The 18,939-nt window shown below is 44.1% G+C and overlaps 1 protein-coding gene across 3 annotated transcripts in view; it reads left to right on the forward strand.

Moving 5' to 3' along the window:
- Window positions 1–4,757, forward strand: part of cdh12a (cadherin 12a) — a 40,585-nt gene extending 35,828 nt beyond the window's left edge. For 2 of the 3 annotated variants that reach the window (XM_024805991.2, XM_076876796.1), the window contains 2 exons: window positions 1,021–1,272; window positions 3,056–4,757. In XM_024805991.2, the coding sequence (XP_024661759.2) occupies window positions 1,021–1,272; window positions 3,056–3,648 (845 nt within the window). In that variant the 3' untranslated portion in view covers window positions 3,649–4,757. Of the gene's footprint in view, window positions 1–1,020; window positions 1,273–2,534; window positions 2,663–3,055 lie in introns of all 3 variants that reach the window. The other variant, XR_013094169.1, reaches the window with a different exon arrangement.
- The last annotated feature ends 14,182 nt before the right edge of the window (window positions 4,758–18,939 follow it).

Consider the following 18,939-nt stretch of genomic DNA (forward strand, 5'->3'; position numbering starts at 1 on the left):
AACACAAACTTAACAATGTGGTGTATGCTGTACAGTGTAGCGAGGAATGCCCAGACCTCTACATCGGAGAGACCAAACAGGGTGGGGCCAGGTTTCACAATGAGCTCACCTGAAATCCTGCCTGATTGGGACCCACACCCATTTTCACACCTTAGCTCATGTGATCATCAGGGGGTCCTTTGTCCCTCTTTGGGGGGAAACTCCCACTGCGTTTTAAATCTGGGACTCTCCACCATTTGACTCTTAGAACTGAAGAAGCTTCTTTAATGTCTAAAAATAAAACTTGTGTTACAGAAATACAGTGTGTCAAATCATGGGCCCTGTGAATAATGGTGCATGAGACCACATTGAAACTGATGTTAAGGACAGTAGCCCCGTCTCACAGGAAAACATGCCTGTCCACCGTGTGCCTCTTCAAAGTGTGAAGTGGACACACATACAGAAGTTGCGTTACTTCAAATTATATTACCAACTTGTATAAAAGGCAAGAAGTTGGTAATGAGCAAAAAAACATATGAACTACATTCCAGAGTCTGTAATCACCAGAAGGATTAAAATTGACGGCTAATATGTATTTACATTAAAAATGTATGAATAATATCAGTTGTAATGCTGTCCTGTGATTATTTAATGTTGCCTTGAAATCACAAATCTCCATCTGCTGTTACTGCTGCGTACTGTTACTTATTGTAAATTCTGCATGTCGACCAGCATGCAGTATAACAGTATAACATTTTATCTACTGTCTGTATAAATGCTAAATGATACCAGAGGTCCCAGTTGTCCCTCTGGTCCCTCTTATGCTTTGCTTTTAGGACTAATTTAAGCCAAACTGCCAACTTACTTGTTTCATTTCAATGAAAGCAAGCCTGAGAGTGTTTATACCTGGCTTACATACCAATTATTACCTGACCAGTCCAATTATTAATTAGCAGTAATTATTATGTTACTATGCATGATGTTGTACATAGTTGTTGTATGTAATGTAATAATAACGCAGCATCCCTGTTGATCTTACAGACAACACTGCTGGGATTGTGACTCGACATTCAGCTTTCCAGCGGCGGCTGCAGGATGTCTACATCCTTCCTGTTGTAGTTGAGGACAGCGGTTACCCCGCTCAGAGCAGCACAGCTACCCTGACCATCAGAGTGTGTTCCTGTGAGACTGTGGGCTCACCTCTGACCTGCTCACCAGTGGCCATGTTCCTGCCCGCTGAGCTCAGTGCTCAAGCTTTGTTGGCTATTCTTCTGAGCATTGCTCTGCTGATTGGTAAGCTAGTCTCGCTATAATGTTGTGTCATGTATAAACACTCAAACTCTGGGGTTAGCACTGCAAACTGCAGTCTTATGTGCAGTGTGTTCTGACTGAATTTTACTTTTTGCACTGTTGACATTAGGTAGCCTAAAAAGCTTTCTTAATGTTGTTTAATGAAGAAAATCATTCTTGGCACAACAGACCAGTTAATATTTTATTAACCTCCCACCAGGTCACAAGCAAATCAATTTATGTATTTATTTTTTGTTATAAACATTCTGTTTATATTGGACATACAGGTGAAAATACAATGTGCAAATTCCATATGAATATAAGGAGCTCTAAGGTTTTGAGCTTGATGATGACAAACTGATGCTGAACCTGAGCATATTACTCTGGTTCTCAGCCTGTTCAGGTAATCTGATGTTTTAAATTAGGGCTGATAATAAACCTGAAGTAGATAAATGAATAAATAAAGAACTTCATCACTTTTACTGCGTACACAGAACTGGATGGCTTTGAATACAATGTTGCTTTTACAAGACTGTTATTGAAAAGCAAAGAAACATTGTTTAGAAAACCTGCAGGATGTGGAAGAGTTTTGATGTAATGATGGATGGAGGGCTGCAGTGATCCATACAGGACACACAGCATGAAGGTGTGAGGGACCACACGACAGAGAGCAAGGGGCGACTCGAACAATATATACTTACCAGAATTCAATTCAATTCAATTTTATTTATATAGCGCCAAATCAAGACAAAAGTCGCCTCAAGGCGCTTCATAGATACAGAGAAAAACCCAACAATCATATGAACCCCTATGAGCAGCACTTTGGCGACAGTGGGAAGAAAAAACTCCCTTTTAACAGGAAGAAACCTCCGACAGAACCAGACTCAGGGAAGACAGGATAAAGACATGCTGTGGAAGAGAGACAGAGGTTAATAACAGATATGATTCAATGCAGAGAGGTCTGTTAACACATAGTGAGTGAAGAAGAAACACCCAGGGCATCATGGGAATCCCCCAGCAGCCTACGTCTATTGCATCATAACTAAGGGAGGATTCAGGGTCACCTGGTCCAGCCCTAACTATATGCTTTAGCAAAAAGGAAAGTTTGAAGCCTAATCTTGAAAGTAGAGATAGTGTCTGTCTCCTGAATCCAAACTGGAAAGAATAACAACAAAAGATGCAAAGGGTGGGATACAGCTGGAAACTATAACATGATGAGACACGCAATAAACACACCACTAGTCTGAACAAGGAACCATGGTTAGTTTAACAGGAGGACCAGACAGGACAGCACAGAGAGACGGATGAGATCGGGGACACAAGAGAACAAATCAGGGAAAATGAGACACAAAGGCACAGAGGGACGACAACCACAGGAAACACCAGATCGAAGGTCCGTGAACAAACACAAGACTTACTTCACACACGAGACTAAAGGACAAAACACAGAGACCAAGATAAACAACAATAGGAGGCATGAATACAACAGGACACAAGCAATAAACTGAAACTAGATACAATACAGTAAACGACTCAATAAATGCAGAAAAATGACAAAACACTGGGTGGATGACCCCTTATGGTGCCTGTCTTGCCCATCCTGGTGTTTGAACCTCAGTGGGGTATACTGCATTGCAACACGTTCCTAAAGTATTGTCCAAACATTGATCTAAAATCCAGCAGATTTGATTGCACCATGTAATGTTTTATACATTTATATTTTTAAGGATCATGTATGTGTGGTCGCCATGGTAACCAGTGCTTCTCTCTGTTTTCTGCCTTGCAGGTATGTCAGTGTTATACATGAGTCAGAGGCCCCAGAAAGTGAAAGACACGCTGATGAGATCAAAAGAAGACATCCGTGATAATGTCATTCACTATGACGACGAGGGAGGTGGCGAGGCTGACACTGACGCGTTTCACATGGGCACCTTGTGCAAAACAGACCACAGCAGCATCTCCAACAAGAAGAAAAATGGCTATGGCGACGGCATTCTGATGCATCTCAGCACCCACTGTGACAATGTCAGGTCACCTGACATCCATCTGCAAACAGCCAGCTTCATCGCCACCGGGAACAAGCCTCCACTCTTCTGCCGCGGCAGGGTGACCCAAGGCGATGCTGAATTGATCAGAGAGGTCATTGAACACCGACTGAAGGAGAGCCAGCAGGGGTACGCGGCCCTACCTGCTGATTCACTGGCAACCTACGCATACGAGGGGGATGGCTCAGAGGCGCGTTCTCTCTCATCCATAGAGGACTCTTTTGTACTTGACAGTTTAGGGGATTTTAGCTCGCTTGGCGACTGGGGGCAGCCATTTAAAACACTGGCTAGCATCCTTGACAAGCAGCCACCGTCTCTCTTTAACGAGAGCTGAGAGGAAATTGAACTGAATATTAGTTCAGTTAGGCCAAATATTATTGAACATGTCACTTGTCAATGTATTTCTAAAGGTGCTGCTGACGTTTTCATACAAAAGGTGTCTTGAAGCTGTGATCTCAACAGAGGCTTGTTGTTACATTTCAGTAAGTAGTTTTTTTTCCCATGTCATTTTCTCATTATTACATCTGTTTCTCTGCATGTGTGGACTGGATGGGTTGTTGCTGCAATCTGGTGGGAATTTCAAGTCAACGGCACCTTGAGAAATATATTTAGTTAAACAATTGGTGATGTGTGTGTATGTGTGCATAATATTCAACCATCCAGTTTCTTCCACTTATCTGGGGCCTCAGCCCCAGCAGAGAAGCCCAGACCTCCCTCTCTCCAGCAATTTCTTCTAGCGTGTCCAGGGGAACACCAGGGTGTTCCCAGATCAGCTGAGAACAATGATCTCTCCAGCGTTTCCTGGCTCTTCCCTGTGGGACATGCCTGCAAACCTCAATAAGGAGGCGTCAGATGCCTGAAATATACATTTTTAAACGTGACAGACACTAGAACGATGTAAGAATTGTCAGAATGATAAAACCAAACTTGTTCACGTCGGTAGTATTTATATGCTTCCACATCATCCAAGGGTCTGTCTTCTGTCTTCTCTCAAGTCTCAGCTTTCAAGCATTCTCCCAGTGGAACCTGGTTTGGTTCATCTTTGGATTCACCTTAGTTTGGACAAGCTGGCAAGTAGGTTGCAAAAGTGAATATAAGTAAACCTCTTAACTGGTCAGTAAGGACCCATACAGGTTTAGAGTGGGGTTTTGTTTTAGCTACTATAAAACGACCATTTGTGTTACTTTCAAGTGTCATACGTCAATGAGCAGTAATGTTTTTCCATTTAACAATGTTCCAGATTGGTGATTTATTTTATAAAAAGAGCTAAATGTTACTTTGAATCTAACTCCAGATGCATCTCAGTGGGTTAGTGCTAATGAGTTCATGTGTGTGACCTGTAAGCTAAAAATCCAGACTGGAAGGTAAATGTGTTATTAACTCATATTAATTTGTTTCATTGTTTTATGAAATGTTCAATCGTGCGCCTAAATAAAGTCAGAACCACAGCCACCAAAGCCACTTCTATGTGCTCATTATTATTTGAAAAATGTGATTTATTTACAAAACTACTGGTTTAAAATAACATAAAACAAAAATTGCAGTTAAAAATAACAGTTAATAACATGACAGCAAATGAGAGGGGCTATGATTGTGCTTGCCTTTCAAACACAAAGACAGGATTGTATTTTTTTTCCTGTGTTTTAGGTCCCTCACACCTTTCAAGAGCTACTAACATTAAATTGTATGTTTTATGAATGTTTTTAGGGAGTCTGCCCCTAAGTCACCAGACACTTTGTCAGAGCTTGCATCACTGAATTTTCCTTCTCCAGATTCAGAAGAGTTCCACCTCCTTTGTGGCCTATTGCTAATGACCTTTTCTTTGTCAAAGCCATCCATCCATCAGCTGCTGACCTCCCTTCAGAGAAAGAGGGTAAAGCTCAAAAAATCTTTATTTTACATTTCTGGAAATGGAGACGGAACACACATGCTCAGGTCTGAATTTTCTGCAGCTAAATCCATATATATATATATATATATATATATATATATATATATATATATATATATATATATATTTCTGCACTACGTCACACCGACACACCGTTTACTTAGTTCCTCTTTTTTGTGTCTGGTTTCCTGTGCAGCTCTGCACTAAACTTCCCCTTTCTAAAGTCTGTTGCCAGATCGACCTGTCACCCTCTGACCTAGTTGTTTCTTATGCCTCTATTGCAGAGTACAAAAGACAATATAATCAGAAAATAAGCATTAAGAATATATATTTATATCGTAACATTACATAAAGTTTTCTGTACTTAATTTTAAAAAGGGGAAAGCCATTCAAATTCTGAAGTAAAAAAAGCTAAATGAACATTCTCCAAGTGTGGTGATTTCATATTTATTATCTGGGATTTTGAAAGACTTTTCTGCTTGGTTGCAAACCTGCCTAAATTCATATTAGTTATTGCTTCCATTACAACAATTAATTTTGGTTCTTGTTGTCATCGTCCTGGGTCGGTGACCCAGCGCTTTAAGTTTATTATTATCATTTTCCAATTTATTATCATGATTATTATTGTTTGAGTTCTACGTGTTATATTCGGTCTGCCTCTGAGTCTGCGTCTGTATCTGTCTGTCTATGGCAGGGCTGCCCAATCCCAGTCCTCGAGAGCTACTATCCTGCAGCTTTTAGATGCATCCCTACTCCAACACAGCTGAATCAAATGGTTTGATTACCTCTTCAGCATGCCATCGTGTTTGGCAAAGGCCTGATAACAAACCATTCATTTGATTCGGGTGTGTGGGAACAAGGATGCATCTAAAAGCTGCAGGACGGTAGCTCTCGAGGACCGGGATTGAGCACCCCTGGTCTATGGTGTCACCCCGTCTGTTTGTGAATCTGTCTGTTTTTTGTTTTTTTTGAAACGATGATTTATTGATTTTGTCAGAACAACACGAACAGCAACAAGTCAGCACAGCCAAGCACAAAAAAAAAAAAAAAACAAAGCAAATGCAGGTATATGAGTTACCAGTACACACGCCTGGGACAAAATATGTAAAGCGTTTCACATTCGAAGTCAAGGGAAACAATAAATAAAAAAAAAAAAAAAAAAAGGGGGGGGAAAACACAGACATTAATCAGTGTGTTTAAAAACAAACTGCGAGTCCCCTTTATGTAATAGCACAGTAAGGTCATGAGGTAGGTGATCAAGCAGAGGCTGCCATATGCTACAGAATGCATTACAATTGCCCTTTATGATGGCACTGAGGCGCTCCATCGGCAGCACCCTGAGCAGTTCTCTGTACCACTGTGTAACAGTAGGGGGCCGTCTCTGAATCCATTGAAACAGTACACATCGCCTCGCCAAATGTAAAAGTTTACTTAACAAAAGCATCTGTACAGAAGACAGAGAGAGCCCTTCTATAGATAAACCCAGAACGAACAGCATAGGGTTCAGTGGGATCGTTCGGTGGAAAATAGAGCAAAGCTCTATAGCAATATTCTTCCAAAATCTAGTAATCAAAGGACATTGCCATATGCAGTGGTAATAGGTCCCTACAGCCGTATCGCACTTCACACAAAGAGCAGAGATCTGAGGGTGAATTTTATTTAGGAACTCCGGCGTACGCTGTAGTCTATGTAAGATTCTGTACTGGCTTTCCTTTAGTCTGTTACAGGGAAACAATTTCATGGCAGATCTGAAAGTTTTGGACCATGCTTCCGCACCAACCTGAGCTTCGAGGTCGGTTTCCCACCGAACCCTGGCCTTATCAGTGGTTATAAAGTTCAAAGACAACAATTTCCCATAACAAAGAGAAATAAATTTCTTTTTTGTAGTCATTTCCTCGTTAACTTTGAGAAGAAAGCTTTCAACAGGGTTCAAAACTGGTTGATTGGCTGGAAATTTAAGGGAGTTCACATAATGCCTTACTTGCAAGAATCCAAAGAAGTGTTTCTGTGGTAAATTATACTTAACTTGAACTTGATTAAAGGCCATAAAACTACCCCTTTCGAACAGATCACAAATAAATCTTATACTTTTAGAATACCAATCATCAAATATATTAATGCCAATACCCGGGGGGAAAGCTTTATTCCTAGTTAGAGGCTGCAGTGCACTAGAGAAACCTCTTCTTCCGACGTGGGCAGTAATATTACGCCAAACCTTTAAAGTGGGCATCAAGACGGAATTAGTTCTGACACCAAGAGGGAGGTCCGCCAGGTCAGTGGATAAGAGACTAAGAGGTGAGAGAGGGTCACAGCACCAGGCATCTACCGATGGTTCGCCCCGGTGAAGGAAGGAATGTAACCACCCTGAGATTATTTGTGCATGACAAGCCCAGTAGTAATATAAAAAGTTAGGCAGTGCCTGACCCCCCTCATCCGTGGGCAGTTGCAAAATCTGTATCTTTAGTCTAGATTTCTTCCCACGCCATATGAATTTAGAAAGACATCCCTCAATCTCTATGAATGTTTTTCTGTTGATCCTGAGAGGCAACATTTGAATGGGGTATAATATTCTGGGTAGCACATTCATCTTGATTAAACTTATTCTACCCGTCCAAGACAGGGGGAGGTCAAACCACCTATTGAGGTCATTCTTGATTGAGGCCACAATCGGCTTGAAGTTCAACTTGTACAACTCCGCTGTGTCTGCGGACACCCTGATACCTAAATATGTGAAACCTGTGGTCGACCACCTGAAAGGGAAATTAGGAGGAGCGTCCCACCTCCCCCCGTCACCCAGTGGCAAAGCTTCAGATTTATCATAATTTATCTTATACCCTGAGAAGAGGCCAAATTGGTTGATGATATGTGTCAGTGCAGGAATAGAAGTTTCTGGCTTAGTGAGAAAGAGCAGCACGTCATCTGCATAAAGGGAGATCCTGTATTCAGTATTCGACAAGGTCACCCCACAGATCTCAGGATCAGTTCTTATAGCCTCTGCCAGTGGCTCCAAAGCAAGTGCAAACAACAGGGGAGAGAGGGGGCATCCTTGCCGCGTTCCCCTACCCAGTGGGAAGACATCCGAGACCGAGCCATTAACCAAGACCCTTGCAGCTGGGGCCCCATACAGCAGTTTGACCCACTTGACAAATTCAGATCCCAAACCAAACCTGTCCAAAACATCAAATAGATACTCCCACTCCACCCGATCAAATGCTTTCTCAGCATCCAAAGAGATCGCAAGAGCCCTATAATTGGTGTTCTGAGAGAACTGCGCAACATTTATGAGTCGGTGGACATTGGAGCGGGAGTATCTATTCTTGACGAATCCCGTCTGGTCAGGCTTTATCAGAACCGGCAGAACCTCCTCCAAACGTCTGGATAAAATTTTGGACAGAATCTTACAATCCACACTAAGTAGACTTATAGGTCTGTAGGATGTACACAGATCCGCGGGTTTATCCTTCTTTAAGATCAGGGATATATGGGCAAGGTTTAGGGTGGGTGGAAGCACGCCCCTCTCAAGAGATTCTGTATACATTCCCAACAAAGGACCCGCCACATGTTTGGCCATTTTTTTATAAAACTCTGGCCCAAACCCATCAGGGCCCGGAGCCTTCCCACTCTGTAAGGATTTAATTGCATCCAAGACCTCCTGCACCCTGATAGGGCTGCATAGATCCAATCGACTTTCCTCTGACAGTATAGGGAGGTTAACAGTGTCAAGAAACAGTTTCCTGGCGTCTACAGTATTTTGACACTCAGGGGAATATAAGTCGTGATAGAACTCTTTCATTATTTTGCTGATAAGTTTAGCCTCAAACTGTAAGACACCTGCCTTATCTTTTAGAGAGGGTATTGCATAGGAGCCCCGTTTCCCTTGGGCAAGTCGGGCGAGCAAGCGTCCAGGTTTGTTGCCTGATTCAAATAGTCTATGCTTCGCATAGAATATTGCAGTTTCCGCTTTCTGAGTTAACAGTTGGTCCAGGGCCGATCTAGCTGCATCCAACTTCCGAAGCACAGAAATAGACGAGGATTTCTTAAACTCCCTCTCCAAGTCAGTGATATCGCGTTCAAGCACTAATTGTTTGGCTAAGCTGCTCTTCTTTTTTGCCGAGGTAAAAGAGATAACGGAGCCCCTGAGAAATGCCTTACCCGCCTCCCATAGAGTAGAAGCACTAACCCCCGGTAAGTCATTTGTAGAAAGATAGAGTTCCCACTGATCTTCTAAATACTTTACAAAGTTAGGGTCACTAAGGAGAGCTGGGTTTAGCCGCCAATGTCTAGACGAAGGGTCATAATAAGGTGGTGATAGCTCCATTGAAACTGATGAGTGGTCCGAAAGCGCACATGTGTGGATCAAACAGCCCCGGGTTCTGCCAAGGACAGATCCAGAAACAAACATGTAGTCAATTCTGGAAAAGGAAAAATGGGGGCGTGAGAAAAATGTGAAGTCCTTCACATGTGGATTACAAACTCTCCAAGCATCAAAGAGACCAAGATATGAGCAGAGGTCCGTTGTAGCCTTTGCCATTTTTGAAGATGGTTGAGATTTTGGTGGATTATAATCAGTTTCAGGATTCAAGCCACAATTAAAATCCCCACCAATTATTACGTGGTTCGGACACACAGGGGAGGTTTTTGCCAGAAAATTTGAATAGAACGATCTATCAAAAGTATTTGGTGCATAAACACTTCCCAATAGAATTAATTCCCCATATAGAAGCCCAGTAATCAAAATAAATCGTCCGTCCGTATCCCTTACAATAGTATGTAGCGTGAATGGTAGATTTTTATGGACCAATATTGCGACGCCTCTACTTTTAGAGTTAAAGGAGGAATAATAAATTTGTCCCACCCAATCACGTTTGAGTTTTAGGTGTTCGGAATCTGTGAGGTGAGTCTCTTGCAGTAATGCAATCTGCACTCTATCTTTTTTGAGTAAGGAAATTATCTTGCGCCTCTTAATGACGTGGTTAATTCCCTTGACATTAAGAGTAATAATTTTAGTGTTACTCATTGCAAAAGTAATCTGTCATTGGACAAGAATCGTCAACCCAAGGCAAACAGAAAGAGCCATCATAATAAAAGACATGTGAAAGACTTAACCCATGGCCTGAACCGGCCGTGCTGACATGAACAAAACCATCACAAAAAGATGGCAAACGAACCTTCACCCACACAACAAATTGCATACAATAACAGAATCAAGATAAACGTCAAGGTATCACGGACCAAAAACAGACAAACAAGAAACAAACAAAAATGAAAATGCCACCCACCGGGTGGTGTCACAAGCCCAGTGCAGCCAAAAGAAGTTTCACTCCACGGGAGAGAAGGAGAGAGAAGACAAGAAAAAGAAAAAAAAAAACAAAGCAAAACCCCGCCCCCGCTCCCCAAACCTGAATGGAATCGGGTTACTGTCAGTTGTGAATCAAAATTAGAGACTGAGTAAACAATTAGGCTATTTTCCCCGTTAAACCGTCTCTGCCTCCTCAAACTGCGTTAAACGCTGCGGACTCAGGCGTCCAATGACACGGTCCCAGTTAAGTCCGGCAGTGCCACAGTTTGTACGGGGCAAGCATCTATTAATCCAGCGCATTGATGAAACTTTGTGCATCTTTAGGCGATTCAAACTTGTGCTCATTGCCATTGTAAGTCAGCACAAGCGTCGCTGGATAGCGCATCCTAAAGCGGATGCCCTTGTCGATTAAGGCACGGCAAGAAGCATTAAATCCCCGTCGTTTCTCACGGATCGCGTAGGAGAAATCCTGATGTATGAAGATCCGCTGCCCGTCGTGGTGGAGTTCGGGGGCCGCTTTCACTGCAGCCATAATCCGCTGTTTATCTCCGGAGTTGTGGAGCTTGATGATCACCGGCCTGGGGTGAGCACCCCGCGGGCCGAGGCCCCGGTGTGCGCGGTCAATTTTAATGCGGGCTTTACCCGCGGAGCTGTGTCCCAGCCCGAGTGTGGCAGGCAGCCAAGCCTCAAAAAACTGAGTAGGGCTCTCACCCTCCGCACCTTCTTTCAGGTTAATGATGCGAATATTGTCGCGCCTGCTGCGGTTCTCTAAGTCGTCCAAACCTTTTGCCATAACCTTAATCCTCCCCTCCGCTTCAGCCAGCCTCCCCGCGAGGTCAGTCACCCCATCTTCCATATCTGAGATTCTCTGCTCTGCCTCCGTGACGCGTTTGGAGACGTTTTCCAGCGAGGACGAGATTTTCTCCAGTGTCCCCGACAGTGCAGACAGTTTTTGGTCAATTACCTCACTGATGCTATCGGTCACCTCACGGACGAGAGTTGCGGTGTCCACCGGGGGCGAGGGCTGGTCGCCCATTGCTACTAGCATGTCAGTTTGGCTAGCATTGTTCATCATGACGGCCGTGGTCTTTCGAGATTGTATCTTCGTCTGCTTCGACATTATTTAACTTCCAAAAAGCGTATTTAGGACTGCTGAGTATTCCCAAAGCTCTCAGTCACTAGTTTAGGTAAAAATATAGACAGTAGTGCGCATTACACTGTGATAAGTACAGGTGGGAGCGGGAGCACAGTGAAAGCACGTCTTCTAGCCTACCATATTCACCGGAACTCGAATCTGTCTGTTTAGTTCAATGTCTTGTCTGGTTCCATGTGTCTGAGTTTCCTGTTTTATTGTGAAGGTCTGTGTCGTATGTGAGTGTGCTCAGTTTACGTTTCCCCTGTCTCATCAGCTGTGATTTCTCCCAGGTGTGTTCCCCTCCTGTCTCTCATCCCTTGATTACTGCCATCTGTGTATTTAAGCCCTGTGTTTCTCTGTGTCAGTGTCGCGTTGTACCCTCAACTTGCTGTGTGTTTGTAATGTCCTGTCCTCCAGCACCTCGGTATAGAGTTTTGTTTTTGTAAGTTTTATTTCGTGAATCATTCCTCCAGGAATAAAGCTGCGTTTTCAGCTTATTCCCATCTCCAAGAGTCCTGCAATTTTGGGTCCACCACTTCTGCTTGCCTGCCACACAGCCAACCATGACACTTGTGACATGATATGTACTACTATGTGATCGATAAGCATTTAGGAAGCTTATTTCCAATCTTACCAACCACTCCAAGCCATTTAGACTTTATAAAAAGAAACAAATAGTTAGTGCCTGTTAGAACCACTAAAGATCCGAGGACGACATTATAATTGAAACCTGATAACTAGAAACAGAGATTACATTTGTTTAAAAAGAATATATAATTCAACACATCCCCCTTTCTTTTTCAATTATCAAAATTTGTATATCTATGAGGGAAATGTACTGGTAGTTAGAAAAGCCAGCAAAAAACATTAGCTTTCTTAATAATAAAATATTGTTGAATAGTGTGAAATATATCACTTCATTAAAGAAACTTTGAAATATCGTATAGGTACAGTAATTCATGTAGAAAAACAATTGGTTGCATTAATAGTTTTATTAGGGTGAAGAGAGTAAAAGTCTACATTCAGGGGACACCAGAGTATCTCATCTTAAATAACATATGGTTAATATTCTGTAATTTTATAAATGTTAAAAGTAGGGCCATGTGTTACCATCAATATGATGAAAATAGTGACAGTCGGGACAATCATAACATTATACAAAACAAATATAGTGCCATAGCTTTCTTTATTCCCCTTGCCATCAATGGGATATTTCCAAAGCAAAAAAACAAATCCCGTCATACTGTCTGTTGAAAACTTTATCATGGTCATAGTTGTAATCCTTTGGCTTTTTTTTCTGGTGTAATTACAGTTACTAGTTTAAGAAATGCTGTCATTGAATCACATATAACAAAAATCCCAAGTACATTTTTTCAAGACATTTGCATAATGAGTTTAATAAATAGATAAATATATTTGTGGGTAAATATTAAATAGATATTACACTTTTTAACTTAAATCCCAACTAAAAAAGAAAAGAAGAACTAAACAGTAACATAAAAAAAAATCCTTTCACAGTTGTAGTGTTTTTATGGGGTTTCCATGATTTACCATTTAATAGATGGTAAAGACAAAGAGTGCGACTAATAGAGGGATTACATTCATTCTGACAGAAGATGCGTGACTTGTTGTTGTCGTGGATGATATAGCTGTTGAAGGCATTTTAGTGGTTGTTGTTGCAGCTGTTGTCATGGTTGGAGCAGCTGTTGGTGGTGGTGGAGCTGCAGTTATTGTTGTTGTGGCAGCAGTTGTTGTGGTTGGAGCAACTGTTGTTGTTGTTGCTGTTGTACCAGCAGTTGTAGTGGTTCGAGCAGTTGTTGTGGTTGTTGCCACGGTAGTTGTGATTGGAGCAGTTGTTGTTGTGGTTGAAGTAGCTGTTGTTGTTGTTGGAGCTGCAGCTGATGTTGTTGTTGTTGCCACTGTAGTTGTGATTGGAGCAACTGTTGTCGTGGTTGTTGCCACGGTAGTTGTGATTGGAGGAGTTGTTGTTGTGGTTGAAGTAGCTGTTGTTGCTGTTGTTGTTGGAGCTGCAGCTGATGTTGTTGTAGAAGCAGTCGTTGTGGTTGGACCAACTGTTGTTGTTGTGGTTGGAGAAGCTGTTGTTGTTGGAGCAGCAGCTGATGTTGTTGTAGCAGCAGTTGTTGTGGTTGGAAAGGTTGTTGTTTGAGCAGCAGTTATAGTTGTTGGAACAACTGTTGTTGTGATTGGAGCAGCAGTTGTAGTGGTTGGAGCAGTTGTTGTTGTAGCAACTGTTGTTGTGGTTGGTGTCACAGTTGTTGTGGTTGGTGTCACAGTTGTTGTGGCTGGAGCTGCAGCTGATGTTGTTGTAGCATCAGTTGTAGTGGTTGGAGTAGCTGTTGTTGTTGGAGCTGCCGCTGATGTTGTTGTTGTTGCCACTGTAGTTGTGATTGGAGCAGCTGTTGTCGTGGTTGGTGCCACAGTTGTTGTGGTTGGAGTAGCTGTTGTTGTTGGAGCTGCCGCTGACGTTGTTGTTGTTGCCACTGTTGTTGTGGTTGGAGCAGCTGTTGTCGTGGTTGGTGGAACAGCTGTTGTCGTGGTTGGTGCCGCAGCTGTTGTTGTGGTTGGCGCAGCTGTTGTTGTTGTGGTTGGAGCAGCTGCTGTTGTTGTTAATGGAGCAGCTGCTGTTGTGGTTGGAGCAGCTGTGGTTGTGGTTGGTGCCACAGTTGTTGTGGTTGGAGCAGCTGTGGTTTTTGTTGTAGTAGCAGTTGTAGTGGTTGGAGCAACTGTTGTTATTGTTGTTGGAGCAGCAGTTGTTGTGGTTGTTGCTACGGTAGTTGTGATTGGAGCAGCTGTTGTTGTGGTTGTTGCCACGGTAGTTGTGATTGGAGGAGTTGTTGTTGTGGTTGAAGTAGCTGTTGTTGTTGTTGTTGTTGGAGCTGCAGCTGATGTTGTTGTGGAAGCAGTCGTTGTGGTTGGAACAGTTGTTGTTGTAGCAACTGTTGTTGTGGTTGGTGTCAGAGTTGTTGTGGTTGGAGTAGCAGTTGTTGTTGGAGCAGCAGCTGATGTTGTTGTAGCAGCAGTTGTTGTGGTTGGAACAGTTGTTGTTGTAGCAACTGTTGTTGTGGTTGGTGTCAGAGTTGTTGTGGTTGGAGTAGCAGTTGTTGTGGCTGGAGCTGCAGCTGATGTTGTTGTAGCATCAGTTGTAGAGGTTGGAGTACCTGTTGCTGTTGGAGTTGCTGCTGATGTTGTTGTTGTTGCCACTGTAGTTGTGATTGGAGCAGCTGTTGTTGTGGTTGGTGCCACAGTTGTTGTGGTTGGAGTAGCAGTTGTTGTGGCTGGAGCTGCAGCTGATGTTGTTGTAGCATCAGTTGTAGTGGTTGGAGTAGCTGTTGTTGTTGGAGTTGCCGCTGATGTTGTTGTTGTTGCCACTTTTGCTGTGGTTGGAGCAGCTGTTGTCGTGGTTGGTGGAGCAGCTGTTGTCGTGGTTGGTGCCACAGCTGTTGTTGTGGTTGGACCAGCTGTTGTTGTTATTGTTGGAGCAGCTGCTGTTGTGGTTGGAGCAGCTGTGGTTGTGGTTGGAGCAGCTGTGGTTGTGGTTGGAGTTGCTGCTGTTGTAGTTGGAGCAACCGTTGTTGTTTTCTGAGCAGCTGTTGTTGTGGTTGGAGCCGCATTTGTAGTGATTGGAGCAGCTGTGGTTGTTGTTGTAGCAGCCGTTGTTGTGGTTGTAGCAGCCGTTGTTGTGGTCGGAGCAGCTGTTGTTGTGGTTGGAGCAGCTGTGGTTGTCGTTGGAGCGGCAGTTGTTGTGGTTGGAGAAACTGTTGTTGTGGTTGCAGCAGCAGTTGTTGTGGTTGGAGCAGCTGTGGTTGTTGTTGGAGATGCAGTTGTAGTGGTTGGAGAAACTGTTGTTGTGGTTACAGTAACTGTTGTTGTTGGAGCAGCAGTTGTAGTGGTTGGAGCAGCTGTTGTTGTGGTTGCAGCAGCTGTTGTTGTGGTTTGTGCCACAGTTGTTGTGGTTTGTGCCACAGTTGTTGTCGTTGGAGCAGTTGTTGTTGTGGTTTGAGCAGCTGTTGTTGTTGTTGGAGCAGCCGTTGTTGTGGTTGGAGCAACTGTTGTTGTGGTTGGAGCAGCTGTAGTTGTTGTGGTTTGAGCAGCTGTTGTAGTGGCTTGAGCAGCTGTTGTTGTGGTTTGAGCAGCTGTTGTTGTGGTTTGAGCAGCTGTTGTTGTTTTTGGAGCAGCAGTTGTAGTGGTTGGAGCAACTGTTGTTGTGGTTTGAGATGCAGTTGTAGTGGTTGGAGCAGCTGGTGTTGTGGTTGGAGCAGCTGTTGTTGTGGTTGGAGCAACTGTTGTTGTGGTTGGAGCAGCAGTTGTAGTGGTTTGAGCAGCTGGTGTTGTTGTTGGCGCAGCTGTTGTTGTGGTTGGAGCAGCTGTGGTTGTTGTTTGAGCAGCAGTTGTTGTTGGAGCAGCAGTTGTAGTGGTTGGAGCAACTGTTGTTGTGGTTGGATCAGTTGTTGTTGTGGTTGCAGCAGCTGTTGTTGTGGTTTGTGCCACAGTTGTTGTGGTTGGAGCAACTGTTGTTGTTGGAGCAGCAGTTGTTGTGGTTGGAGCAGCTGTTGTTGTGGTTGCAGCAGCTGTTGTTGTGGTTGGTGCCACAGTTGTTGTGGTTTGTGCCAAAGTTGTTGTGGTTGGAGCAGCTGTTGTTGTTGTTGGAGCAGCTGTTGTTGTGGTTGGAGCGGCATTTGTAGTGGTTGGAGCAGCTGTTGTTGTGGTTGGAGCAGCTGTTGTTGTGGTTGCAGCAACTGTTGTTGTTGTTGGAGCAGCAGTTGTAGTGGTTTGAGCAGCTGTTGTTGTTGTTGGAGCAGCTGTTGCTGTGGGTGGTGCCACAGTTGTTGTGGTTTGTGCCACAGTTGTTGTGGTTGGAGCAGCTGTTGTTGTTGGAGCAACTCTTGTTGTGGTTGGAGCAGCTGTTGTTGTTGGAGCAACTGTTGTTGTGGTTGGAGCAGCAGTTGTAGTGGTTGGAGCAACTGTTGTTGTGGTTGGAGCAGCTGTTGTTGTGGTTGCAGCAGCTGTTGTTGTGGTTTGTGCCACAGTTGTGGTGGTTTGAGCAGCTGATGTTGTTTTTGGAGCAGCTGTTGTTGTGGTTGGAGCAGCTGTTGTTGTGGTTGGAGCAGCTGTGGTTGTTGTTTGAGAAGCAGTTGTTGTTGGAGCAGCAGTTGTAGTGGTTGGAGCAGCTGTTGTTGTGGTTGGAGCAACTGTTGTTGTTGTTGGAGCAGCTGTTGTTGTGGTTGGAGCAGCTGTTGTTGTGGTTGGAGCAACTGTTGTTGTTGTTGGAGCAGCAGTTGTTGTGGTTTGAGCAGCTGTTGTTGTTTTTGGAGCAGCAGTTGTAGTGGTTGGAGCAACTGTTGTTGTTGTTGGAGCAGCTGTTGTTGTGGTTGGAGCAACTGTTGTTGTGGTTGGAGCAGCAGTTGTAGTGGTTTGAGCAGCTGGTGTTGTTGTTGGCACAGCTGTTGTTGTGGTTGGAGCAGCTGTGGCTGTTGTTTGAGCAGCAGTTGTTGTTGGAGCAGCATTTGTAGTGGTTGGAGCAACTGTTGTTGTGGTTGGAGCAGTTGTTGTTGTGGTTGCAGCAGCTGTTGTTGTGGTTTGTGCCACAGTTGTTGTGGTTTGTTCCACAGTTGTTGTGGTTGGAGCAACTGTTGTTGTGGTTGAAGCAGTTGTTGTTGTTGTCGGAGCAGCAGTTGTTGTGGTTGGAGCAACTGTTGTTGTTGGAGCAGCAGTTGTTGTGGTTGGAGCAGCTGTTGTTGTGGTTTGAGCAGCTGTTGTTGTGGTTGGAGCAACTGTTGTTGTTGTTGGAGCAGCTGTTGTTGTGGTTGGAGCAGCTGTTGTTGTGGTTGGAGCAACTGTTGTTGTTGTTGGAGCAGCAGTTGTTGTGGTTGGAGCAGCTGTTGTTGTTGGAGCAACTGTTGTTGTGGTTGGAGCAGCAGTTGTAGTGGTTGCAGCAGCTGTTGTTGTGGGTGGTGCCACAGTTGTTGTGGTTTGTGCCACAGTTGTTGTGGTTGGAGCAGCTGTTGTTGTTGGAGCAACTCTTGTTGTGGTTGGAGCAGCAGTTGTAGTGGTTTGAGCAGCTGATGTTGTTGTTGGAGCAGCTGTTGTTGTGGTTGGAGCAGCTGTTGGTGTGGTTGGAGCAGCTGGTGTTGTTGTTTGAGAAGCAGTTGTTGTTGGAGCAGCAGTTGTAGTGGTTGGAGCAGCTGTTGTTGTGGTTGGAGCAACTGTTGTTGTTGTTGGAGCAGCTGTTGTTGTGGTTGGAGCAACTGTTGTGGTGGTTTGAGCAGCTGATGTTGTTGTTGGAGCAGCTGTTGTTGTGGTTGGAGCAGCTGTTGTTGTGGTTGGAGCAGCTGTGGTTGTTGTTTGAGAAGCAGTTGTTGTTGGAGCAGCAGTTGTAGTGGTTGGAGCAGCTGTTGTTGTGGTTGGAGCAACTGTTGTTGTTGATGGAGCAGCTGTTGTTGTGGTTGGAGCAGCTGTTGTTGTGGTTGGAGCAACTGTTGTTGTTGTTGGAGCAGCAGTTGTTGTGGTTTGAGCAGCTGTTGTTGTTTTTGGAGCAGCAGTTGTAGTGGTTGGAGCAACTGTTGTTGTGGTTTGAGATGCAGTTGTAGTGGTTGGAGCAGCTAGTGTTGTTGTTGGAGCAGCTGTTGTTGTGGTTGGAGCAACTGTTGTTGTGGTTGGAGCAGCAGTTGTAGTGGTTTGAGCAGCTGGTGTTGTTGTTGGCGCAGCTGTTGTTGTGGTTGGAGCAGCTGTGGCTGTTGTTTGAGCAGCAGTTGTTGTTGGAGCAGCAGTTGTAGTGGTTGGAGCAACTGTTGTTGTGGTTGGAGCAGTTGTTGTTGTGGTTGCAGCAGCTGTTGTTGTGGTTTGTGCCACAGTTGTTGTGGTTTGTTCCACAGTTGTTGTGGTTGGAGCAACTGTTGTTGTGGTTGAAGCAGTTGTTGTTGTTGTTGGAGCAGCTGTTGTTGTGGTTGGAGCGCCATTTGTAGTGGTTGGAGCAGCTGTTATTGTGGTTGGAGCAGCTGTTGTTGTTGTTGCAGCAACTGTTGTTGTTTTTGGAGCAGCAGTTGTAGTGGTTTGAACAGCTGTTTTTGTTGTTGGAGCAGCTGTTGTTGTGGGTGGTTCCACAGTTGTTGTGGTTTGTGCCACAGTTGTTGTGGTTGGAGCAGCTGTTGTTGTTGGAGCAACTGTTGTTGTGGTTGGAGCAGCAGTTGTAGTGGTTGCAGCAGCTGTTGTTGTGGGTGGTGCCACAGTTGTTGTGGGTGGTGCCACAGTTGTTGTGGTTTGAGCAGCTGATGTTGTTGTT

This window comes from Maylandia zebra, linkage group LG18 (genome assembly GCF_041146795.1).
Source record: "Maylandia zebra isolate NMK-2024a linkage group LG18, Mzebra_GT3a, whole genome shotgun sequence".
NCBI classification, from domain to species: Eukaryota; Metazoa; Chordata; class Actinopteri; order Cichliformes; family Cichlidae; genus Maylandia; species Maylandia zebra.